The 12,046-nt window shown below is 37.8% G+C and overlaps 1 protein-coding gene across 1 annotated transcript in view; it reads left to right on the top strand.

Moving 5' to 3' along the window:
• HPSE2 (heparanase 2 (inactive)) overlaps positions 1-12,046 on the top strand; it is a 131,529-nt gene that overhangs the window by 94,613 nt on the left and 24,870 nt on the right. The window contains exons 4-6 of the mRNA XM_026701097.2: positions 546-719; positions 1,138-1,309; positions 8,745-8,792. Coding sequence (XP_026556882.1) covers positions 546-719; positions 1,138-1,309; positions 8,745-8,792 — 394 coding nt within the window. The remainder of the gene's footprint in view (positions 1-545; positions 720-1,137; positions 1,310-8,744; positions 8,793-12,046) is intronic.

Below are 12,046 nucleotides of genomic sequence, written 5' to 3'. Positions count from 1 at the left end.
GTTAATATTATAAAACAACATCTACTTATTCCAGGTCCTTGGAAGGACTCGATAAGTAGATAAACATGCCAAATCTAGCCTAAACACCTGGCTATTCAACCAACCATAATAATGTTAGCGTTTACTGGTCTTTTTTCAACAAGTTTATCTCCCCTCTAAAATTGTACCATTATCATGAAGGCTCTCCACTTCTAGTAGATAATGACAACTCCTTGGCAAACTGAAGGTAAGTTATGGCACTAGAAAAGCAGAGATGTAGGGAGGGTTTAGAATAGTAAGGTAGACTCTATGTATCCATGTGTTTCTCCCCCACTCCTAACTGCTATAATGAAACAATCATTAGGTGAGTTCCTGAGTATGTCCTTTTATAACAATTCATATCATTGAATTGAAGGGTTGGGTAGTAATGAAACTCTAGAACAACTAGATTTTAAAAAATATGAAGGCTGTATTTTGATATAGTCCTACCCCAGGGCATCTTCCAATGTAGCCAAGAGTGTTCCTCTTTGCATTTGAGTTTCAGGTTGGATTTGTTTTTTTCCCAGCCAGGTCTCTAGACAAACTTTATAATTTTGCTGACTGCTCTGGCCTGCATCTCATCTTTGCATTAAATGCTTTGCGCCGGAATCCCAACAATTCCTGGAACAGCTCCAATGCCCTCAGCCTGCTCAAGTACAGTGCCAGCAAGAAGTACAATATCTCCTGGGAACTGGGCAATGGTAAGTGAACTTTAAGGATGGGGATTTGGAGAAGGGAAGGGAACGGGAGGACCAAAGAAGCACTACATTTGGAACTTTTCTCAATGAAGCATGTTGTATGGAATGTTAGTGCAACTCATCCCTACAGGGATCCAAATAGAACAAATGAGTTGAATTAAGATATTAGTGCAATAAATGTGAGACCAAGTATATATATATGAGAAAGTTTACGAGTACCTAGAGATAAATATATTTACAGTGCAATCTTACATCACTATATCCAGAATTGAGTCAATTAGATTCATTCCAAGGCTGTTGTAACTTCAAACTAGTGTTAAATGAAGTACATGTAATGCTTCCAAATTGATGAAGGTTTATCAGGTGAATTGTCAGGATATTGTCAAGGTTGGTTAATGTTTTTTTTTCTGTTTTCTTACAGAACCAAATAATTACCGAACCCTAACAGGACGAGCAGTGAATGGCACTCAATTGGGCAAGGACTATATGCAGCTAAAGAGACTGCTACAGTTAATCCGCACCTACTCCCGAGCCAATCTGTATGGGCCCAATATTGGGAGACCTAGAAAAAATGTTGTCACCCTCTTGGATGGGTAAGTAATCATGGCAAACAATGTAGAAAGCTAGAAAATAACTATTATCTATCTATTCAGCTTATTATGATTATCTTTGTATTGTGAGATATAATTTGCACTGGTTCCATTCAGCCTGGGAAGCCATACCTATCTTCAGAATTACTATATAATCCTTTATTTCTTATAATAGGGAAGCCTTGCATTTCTCATTGTAAGCTAAGAGAATAATGCACAGCCTAGTAAAGATCTCCATCACCATCAGATATAAGAGATCAGAACCATTCCAAGATGTTTTATGGCCAAATGTGAGGGGACTGGCAACTGGTCATGCTTTTCCCCATTTGGCCATTTCCCACCCGTCCTGAAACAGGAAACTACATTGACATAACATTTGATGACTTTATTGCCAATTCTTACCCTGCATCATTACTTCTGTTAAAGCTTTCTCGTGCTGGGATGTGTTAAGCATAGTGATTGCTTAATCTTTCTCGCTTGGATGCCCTGTGTCTTTCTGAATTTTACAAGTGGCAGGAAATAATTCACCAATCAAACAACTGTGTAATTTTGGGCAAGGATGGGAAAATTCTGAATTTTAACAAGTGACTGACTAGCCTCTTCTTTGCTACTGTATGGTGAAGCAGGACAAAGCAGGTCTCACAAAGTGTTACATCATGCTAATTTCAATTATCACAGACAATGCCCCACTGGTCTATTCCCTCCAGGGGACTCTAGACAATGCCATGTTCAAAGGTACTACTTTTAAGAAGGTCCTACGGAACCAAAAGGGATTGCACTCCTACATCGACTTCTGTGGAGACCAATTTCAATACCAATTTGAGAGTTGAAATAAGTTCAGTAATCATTCCATAAGAAACTCGGGGAGCTGTGATGCCATTGTATGATCTTGGCCCCCAAAGAGCCTGCCGAATCTAAAGTAGTCTTTTAGTACTACCCTTTTAGCATTCGATATTTTAAATTGATATTATCTGATCCCTTGGGCATTGCTGTATTTGCCATATCTGCTTACAAATCATATTAAGAGGACAGCAAGCACCTGAACTACTCAGGGTTTCTTAACAATATCTAAATAGGAATATGATATCTTTTCTTGTAATAGAAGTAAAATAATCATGTCCCTTCTAGTTTTGTGACATATGTTTTAGCAACTAAATCTAAAAGAAAGGAGAATTGATAGTTTCTGAGTCAAAGCTGATCCTGTGCAACATTTCTCAGAGCTGAAGGAAGAAGGACTTATGGGATGACTGAGCACCCCTCCTCTCACTTTCTGATTGATTTGGCATAGGTGTAAGATGTTTCAGTCCCTGTAAACCATTTCCTTAATAGTTAAAAAGTGTGTGTGTGTGTGTGTGTGTGTATGAGAGAGTGTGTGTACACTGTATACACATATACACACACAAATACACACATACACATATGTGTATGTATCTGTGTGTATACACACATATGCACGCAGTATATACAGTGCATACATATATATGTGTGCTCATATATAATGAGAAAGGCTCTTCAGTCAACTTTTTGTAAAATATGTAACATAATAAAGCAAAGTATTCAGCTTGCTGTCACACTGTCTACCCACTTCCTAACTTACGTGTCTGACCTTATAACCAAAAATTCCTTTGAAGTATCTGCATCAAACAGTGGGCTTTCCTACCAACGGAAGTAAAAGTAATAAAAAAAATCTTTAGAAGTGTGAAAATAGGGTGAACTTTCTTGTGTTATTGATGTTTGACCATATAATAAAGATGAACAAATATAAAAGAATGGATTTCGTATGAGAGAAAACATTATGCATCCCTGAAATAAGTATATCAACTTTATAGTTTGTGCTGTCAGATAGGTATGCAAACTACCTTGACAGTTTATTTGATTTAAGTCGCCTCCTTTGAAGGGAATGTTCAGCCTTACATGTTTATGATCTTTTTTCTTGCATGCTTTAAAACTGTGGTCCCAACCTCTTTTAAGCTGTAGCTGTTATCTTACTGACTGGATATCTTACAGTTGAGTTCCCCTAAAAGTCACCATATTTAGAACGTTTAACAGATTCCTTATAATTCAGTTGTCCAAATGTGCATTTCTGTGGTACCTTGCCATTTTTAATATTTATGAAATAATTCATATTATATCATATATTGTCATAAATGTATCTGCATTAATACATATATCTATTTTCCCAGCCTTGTGTCCTCCAGATGAATATTTACAGAATTCTCAAGCAATATTCTGTAGTAGTCCCATACTGTAATTTGATGGAGAATTTGGGGAAGACTGCTTTATGGGAAAGTTATTTTTCCTTCTCCCACCAAATGTGGATTTTGAGAAGAAAATAATGCAGAAAATTAGGGCACAGACAGATTGCTGCATCAAAGTGCTGTATTTCAGTCTAGAAAAAGTGTGATAGCATACTTTTTACTATCTGCATTATAGACTTCCATTGTGCATTAAGGCTGATGTCAGCATGCAGAGCCATGGAATAGCAAAAATGAACCCCATCTAAAATATTAAAAACACTCCAAAAATGGCCACATGAAACCCCATGTTGGTAGAAGCATATGAAAACCTGCAGTGCACACATTAGTGACAAAACAAGCAACACACAATGGTAAAATATGGTTCTCGTTCTTGGATTAATTCAACTGTCTCTGCAACACAGGACTTTCAAAAGTTTTAAAAACTTACATATTTTAAAAACTTACATAAGGAGCTAGAATACTAGACAAGCATTTCTACAGAAGACCAGAATTCAGTCTCCTCTGTAATTCGAACTAAAATAGCAGCATCTAGCAATTGGAGAGATAGGGTGATGCTTCTGCTTGAGTCATCAACTACATCATTGATAAAGTGTGCTAAATCATTTAAATGTAAAAATTGAATTGGAAGAAGAGTAAAAATATTATCTTAAATTTGGAGCAGCCATAGTTGACTTTAAGTTATGATTTTAAGTCTCTCTGGGATAACTGGTTTTGGCAGGACTCTCCCCTAAAAAAACACATCAACAACAACAATAAAAGCATTATGCATGTTCTTGGAGATTCAATGCTCATTCATATATATACACACCCTTTGAAAATCTGCGGAAGAAACCATTTGCCCCTTGCCCCATAAACACAGGGAATAATTATAAGTCATAAAGCTTATTTTTAAGTCCCATTCCCCCTTAATCTTCATTGGGTATTGTCAGATGGAAGATTAGTAATATTACCAACTAAAAGATAAAGTGCAACTACTTCATCTTTTAAGAAAAAAAAATATGGAGGAAGCAATTGGAATCATAAGAGGTTGCAAATAAAAATAATGTCATATGAACCCCCTATAAAATTCCATTAACACAATAGGGGAGCTGCAGAATAACTAGAAGCACCTATAGTGAAAGAGAAATTAATTTCAGATACAGACCATTTTATAGCCCACACTTTTCCTTCTGTCACACACAAATAATCCTGTGGCAGTCTACTAGAGATTTCTGTTTTATTAATTGCTGGTTGTTTTACCAGATATAGAAAATGAATAGAGATACCTCATTTAACCTGCATTATGGCTTAGTACCAAATTATTTGCAGAACTGCATCTCCCCACCGGCAGCCTGACCACTTTGGTTGAGCAAGCAGAAGCAGCTGGTTGTCCCCAGTTTTGAGAGGTTTGAGAGGCTGAAGCCTGGAAATATTTTAATGTGATGGGCCTGGCTCATCTGGAATGGTTTCCCATCTGCCTTTTGGAAAAAGTTGAAAACAGAACTATCCCAGAGGGTCTGAAGCCAGGAATTGCTTTGCTTTATTTTATTGTACTTATAATGTGTATTTTTGAATATTATTATATTTTGTGTGTTATTGTGGGCCACCAAAAGAGCAGCACGATATAAATCAGATAGAGAGATAGAGATTAAAATGTGCTACTTTTGAACTTGCATAAAATACACGCTCCAAAGCTATGAAGTATTTTCTCTAGGAAAGTCCTTTTCATGAACAGTTAAATTTAATAGAAAACAGTAGATGAATGCTGTCATCTGTGCATGTTTATTATTCCTATAGTATAAGGTGTGAGATTCACTCTTTTTTCTTCTTGTTACATAAAACTGGCTCTACCTGTTGTTCATTTAAACAAACATTATACTATGTAAGCATTGCTGGAAGTTTTTTTTACATATTGCAAGAATTATCATTGATATTAGAGGTTGCCATTAATTTATTTCCCAAGATCTGACTGACACCGCAGACATTCATATATGTTCTGAGACAGTTCTCTGACCATTCACTAAATCAGAACCCATTTTTACATGCTGTATGCTGCAGAATGTTGATATATGACAAACATGGAAGGAAAACAGATGTGGATCAGGAAAGAAAAGCACACATCAAAGAATAACTATCAAATTCTGGAGAAATATCTTGGAGCCCAAGCAATTACTTCTGATTCTTGCAGAAGACGAAAAAACTCAAAAGACTGGAGAAGGACAAATATGTGATTTAAGAAGGAGAAATTAAGGAGTTATAGACTGGTTAGTTTGACTTTTATACCCTGGAAGTTATTAGAATGAGCAATAAATCAATCTTTTTAAGCACCTGTGGAAAACAGGGTAATTGCTAGTAGCTGGCATAGATTTATGAAAATGACAACAGATATAACCAATCTAGCAGAATTTTTCTAGCAGGGAATTCTTCAAGTATATCTGGCCAATATAGATATCATACACCTTCACCGAAATCATTTTACACATGGATCACGGAAAAGCCAAGTAGAAAAAAAAAATGGAAGAATTTTATTTATTTTTGGTTTGTTTGTCTAAATGAGCCACTGATTTCATAAAGCAAGTGACTCTATGCAGCATACAAGACTAAAACAATAAACGTATAAAACAATTATTATTAACAATTATTTTTAAAAAGTTAGATTTTTTTTTTGATCCCATGACTTCAGGAACACTGCAATGGCTGTAACTTCAAGAACTGCCCATAAGTTCCTTAGTTTCGCACCACCTTAACTTCCAACAGTCTCTGAACAAATAGTTGTAAGTCAAGAGCTAACTATATCTCATCGGGGAGGATTTCAAGTGGATGTGGCTTATAGGTTATTTCAATTTTATAGATTGGTTGGAAAATTCCACTATTTCTATATGTTTACCAGAATATAAATGATATAAAATATGCAAGGTAGATTGTGTTCTTTTTTGGACTGGTGTTCCCTGTTTTTCTTATAAACTTGCATTACCAAGACTCAGATGAATGAATCACCTAATTCAGTGTTGGTACAGTTAGTTCAAGTTGAATATTTGATATGGCTTCCCTCTTCCAAATGCTGATTTTATTATTTTTTTAAAGAGTCTTCTGAATTTTATAAATGGATTATTACTAGGAAACTTTCCAAACAGTAAAACATCACTTTTTGGAAAGTGGTGCTATGTACAACATGATCCAATGATAATAATATGGTCTAATAAGTTCCAATGAGCACAGGAAAATAGGTAGAAACTCCTGGAACTCTAACTAGATATTGGAAAAAAGCAAAGAAAGGAGAGATCTTCTATAGCTCAACTACGACGGACATGGTGCAAAACAGCTGAGTGATGGCTCTTGCTCACAGCTGAATGGGAATTCCAATTCTACCACTGCTTTGTGTCTACCTCCACCTTCTGTTGCCTCTTTTTGTTGATCCAACTACCACTCCAATGTACAACACCAGAACCAAGATAATTCCAGCCATTCTACTCTTCAAGATGCTTGGAGAAAACTCTTATCATCCAACCACTCACTCAGATACCTAAAAAATAAGATGAACAGAAACTGTGTTGGTCTATTGAAGATTGGGAAAGCCCTTCTTTTTTATCCCAAGACTTGAAACGCCCATACTTTCCAAATCATTGCAATCTCCACAGTCCACCTTTCACAAATCCCCTTCTAGATCCATTACTATGATAAAAAAGGAAAATGAAATTTCTCTTAACATTCTGCCTGAATAGCTTCATTTGGGGTATGGTTCCAGTCAATGTTGATGGGGGAGGGGAAATAGGAAATCTTCTCCCCCTGCTGTACAGGGATTAGTACTCTACCTATTCTTGTTTAAAATCTGCATGAAACTGTGGGAAGAGATCCATTGATGGCACATGGCACAGTACCATCAGTATGAATTAGAATTTAATAGTGATAGGTTGAATGACTAGCAGCCCACAAAAGTAAATTATCTACTATCTAAATTATCTATTAGCAAAGCTGAAACTATAAATAAGGCAGGATTAGTACTCTTTAATATTTTTGTGCTGAATAAATTTATCAATATGATGCTATTTCCGATTCATTCACATTTGGAATGAATAAATGTGTGTGTGGGGGGGTCATGTTCAAATCACCATTAGACCTGGAACATTGTGACTCACAGTATGAGTGCAACTCACTATGGCATGTTTCTTACGTTGTCACTCTCAGTATTCACAGTTACTGAGATTGTATTACATGACTAAACTAATTGAAATAATTCTCCATGATTAGCTGTGCTTCCAGACTTATTTGTAATTCTATCCATCAGTGCATGTTATGCAATTGCTCCATCTTTTCTTTCTTAAGGGATTCTTTATAGAGAAAAAACACTGGTGGATTATAAACAGAAAACAACATCTGGATCTTGCTATAAAATCCCATGAACTACATGTTATGATTGCGTAATAAATGACTTGTCTAGAATCTGCAGATTTTCCAACAATTTTTAAATGAAACACAATTGGGAGGGTCTGCCAGTTTAATCCACACAGCAGCATTGGAGAAAGAATTGGAAATCTTTTCTTCTGAAACTGTATCTTTTCCCTTCCAAAATTAGATGTATTTTTGTGATCAGCAAGAGAAAATGCTACACCACTTTCAGTTCTAGCTGTGAAATCAAATCATTCCATGCATTTTAGATAGTCATGGCATCACACACTTGTGTACACTTAAGTATTACACATATTGCTTTTGCCCACTTCATAATCTGATACACATTTCCCAGCTAACTGCTAGAATTCTGTGTCTCTTGCCTTTCTCTAAAAATAGCGCCTGTTTTAAACCATATTTGGTGGAAATTTGAAGAGTTGCAATTCCAAAATATTCAAAAGAAGCCATGTTCAGAAAACTGTTTTAAGAGGTTCAGATCTTTAAATATTATAGCACCAATTGAGTCAGAATTACTGGCTTAAATTTATTTAGATTAGATTTTTCTTTCAACAAAAAAGTGCATGCAGAACTGAAGTAAGCATGAATATTTATTTCATACTGCATTTGGCTCATTTACTTTGAAGCATGGCTCTCACAAAAGTACTCATTTTGTGTATTTGACAGAATACTTGGATTTGTTCAAAGATAGAGGGACAGGTGTGTATGTAGGATGTGTGTGTACATGCATGTGCACATGTACACATGTATGCCTTTCTCTTATGCCCATAAATTTACCTACTTTCTGTATTTCACAGGTTCATGAAGGTGGCAGGGAACATAGTGGATGCAGTTACCTGGCAACAGTAGGTATTTTTTCTTCTCTTTTTCCTCTTTCAATGTTTATAAAAGGATGATGATAATAACAAGGTTGGATGCAGTACAAAAGGGAACCTAACATTGACAGAGTCTTCAGACAAGAAGATTAAAAAATTTACCCTCATTCTGCTCTTCAGTCTTTTGCATGAAAAAAGGAAGAGGTACTCTTCTAATTATGTAAAGCCAAAGAAATTCAGCAGGTGACCACAGATTACATACTCCTGTAGTTTAGCAGAACCTAAACCACAGGTGTAAATCAACCTTGGCATCTTTAAGACATATGGACCAATTCCCAGAAATTCTGGGAGTTGAAGTCTACATGTCTTAAAGTTGCTGAAACTGAAAAACACTGGTGTAGATCAATGGTTGCCAACCAGTGGGCCAGGGACCACTGGTGATCCATGAGAAAATTTTGGTGGTCTGCAGAGAAATGTCACCCCCCCCACCCAAGCAATTAATCCAGGCTGTAGGGGAACACAAGGCTTCCCCGCCCACATGGCCCATGGGAACACAAGGCTTGCGTCACTTGCACTGCGAACAACATGAGGTAGTGAGGGGAGGGGGGGGAAGGGCAGAGTGGGGGAACTTGCCCCATATGCCTCGCCTGGCCACTGGACTGCTTCTTTCTGCTTCTTTCTTCTGCTTTTGGCTGCATGCAAAGAAAGCAGCAAAAGTCTTTCTTTCTCTCCTCCAAATGAAATGAGTCTTTGGGACCCTGCAAGGTATCCTGTTCCAAGAAAGCTGCACCAGCACAACAAGTCTCACAAAGACTCATTTCTGGCAGAATTTGGGGGAAAGAAAGAAAGACTGCTGCTGCTTCTGCTGCTTTCCTTGCATGAAGTCAAAAGTCTCTGTCTCTCTCTCCCTCTGAGATCTGGAGATGGTATCCTGCGATCTCAAATAAAGAACGATCTATTGGTAGGAAAACAGGGTGGGGAATTTTCCTGCAGACTTTTTTTGTGGATTTTCCCAGGGAAAACGTCAGCAAGCCACCGTCAGTCAAAATTCATATTAGTGGTCCGCAGGATTTAAAATAATGAGTTTGGTGATCCCTGAGGTCCAAAAGGTTGGCAACCCCTGGGGTAGATAATTGGCAGCCATTAAGCTGAATAATAATTTTCAGCATCCTTCTTCTTTAATATTGCTAGGTGAGACTGCTGAGCATTGGAATTCAGCTACCACCTCTCTTATAGTGTTTATTCTGACTATAGAGCAAGGAGACTTCACATGAAGTTTAAAACAGGATATTCTAACAAAGCCCTAGCAAGCCCTTGGAGTACTTCATATTCAGGTAGGATGCTATTCTGAAGAAAATTCACATTGGAAGTCAACTTGGCTACCTGAATAATTAATGGTTTATAGCAGGGGTTCCCAATCTCTGATCTGTGGACAGACACTGGTCTGTGGCATGCCAGCAACTGGCAGAAACAAGCAAAGCCCCATCCATGGGATGCAGGCAGCATGAAAAGCCATGCCCCTCCTGTCGGTGGAAGAACCTTTCTCTTCGGAACCAATACATGGTGGCCAAAAGGTTGGGGGGCCACCACTTTATAGGCCAGCAAGTGTATCACATTTACCTGCTGTTGTAAGGAACAGCTTGTAGGGAACTGACTGAATGTAGAATCAGTGCTGCTGAGCCAGTGGGCTCCAGAAAAAGGCTGGGGGAAAGAAGAAATTTCTGTTCTTTGTATTGTTTATACTGAGCAATCAAGTTTCTCTATCCAGTGATAATACATGATATTTTTGGAAACTCTCATGTTCAGCATTTACTAAGACTGAACGGATTATTGTTATTGAAGAAATCCTGGCTATAGGAATTTTGCTATAGCAGTCCTATTAGTTGCGGTAGCTCCCTTGAAAAATAGTTGAGATTAATGTTTGGTGTTTCTTCTGCGTATCAAAATGGCTTTAGTGCCAGTTATGAATTGAATACTGAAAACTACAATGGTAATTTATTCTAGGGATTTGGCTGTTAGCATTATTGATGTTTTCAGAATGATGAGCACTAAAAAGGTGTTGCCTTGCACATTTTTAATGAATCATGTCCTTCAAGGATTCCATGTATGTTTCCTGATGATAGTGAAAATATCTCCCCTAAATCATAAATTAACTGGATGCCCAGGAGTCATCAACAGGTCTTATACAAAGAAGACAAATCCTTTGGTGAAAGTAATGTAACTTTACTTGCATTAAGTCTTGATGATTTTGTTTTGGCTGACAAAAAATAGAACATAGTAAAATTAGGTAGATGGAAGATATTCTCAAATTTCAGTTAAACCAGGGGTCGCCAACCTTTTAGACCTCAGGGACCACCAAACTCATTATTTTAAATCCCGCGGACCACTAATATGAATTTTGAGTGACGGTGGCTTGCTGACGTTTTCCCTGGGAAAATCCACAAAAAAGTCTGCAGGAAAATTCCCCACCCTGTTTTCCTACCAATAGATCATTCTTTGAGATCTCAGGATACCATCTCCAGATTCATTCTCAGGGGGAGAGAGAGAGAGAGACTTTTGACTCCATGCAAGGAAAGCAGCAGAAGCAGCAGAAGTCTTTCTTTCTCTCCCCTAAACTCTGCCAGAAATGAGTCTTTCTGAGACTTGTTGTGCCAGTGCAGCTTTCTTGGAACAGGATGCCTTGCAGGGTCCCAAAGACTCATTTCATTTGGGGGAGAGAAAGAAAGACTTTTGCTGCTTTCTTTGCATGCAGCCAAAAGCAGAAGAAAGAAGCAGTCCAGTGGCCAGGCGAGGCACATGGGGCAAGTTCCCCCCTCTTCCGTTTCCCCCCCTCCCCTCACTACCTCATGTTCGCAATGCAAGTGACTTGTGCAATGCAAGTGACAAGCCTTGTGTTCCCATGGGCCATGTGGGTGGGGAAGCCTTGTGTTCCCCTGCAGCCTGGATTAATGGCTTTGGGGTGCTTTGGGGGTGACATTTCTCTGCGGAACACCAAAATTTTCTCACGGATCACCAGTGGTCTCTGGCCCACTGGTTGGCAACCAATGATTTAAACTATCACTAGCACATATGCAAGAATGCTGTTGCATATTTTTGAATGCCTTAGACTCTATGCAAGGTTATCACCCTCTGAAGGGAGCATTTTCCAAATAATATCATAGTTATATTCATAACAAACTATGGTAACTTAGGATATAAGTTCATTGTTCACAGTATCATACAGCAGACTCTTATAGGCACTATGAAACTCTTTTCATTATGCTGCTTTTCTTCCTAACTTTCAG

This window comes from Pseudonaja textilis, chromosome 4, assembly GCF_049901715.1.
Source record: "Pseudonaja textilis isolate UNSWEBS1 chromosome 4, rPseTex1.2, whole genome shotgun sequence".
Taxonomy (NCBI): Eukaryota; Metazoa; Chordata; class Lepidosauria; order Squamata; family Elapidae; genus Pseudonaja; species Pseudonaja textilis.
Note: the sequence above shows the minus strand (reverse complement) of the source record. Positions and strands in the feature narration are given on the sequence as shown.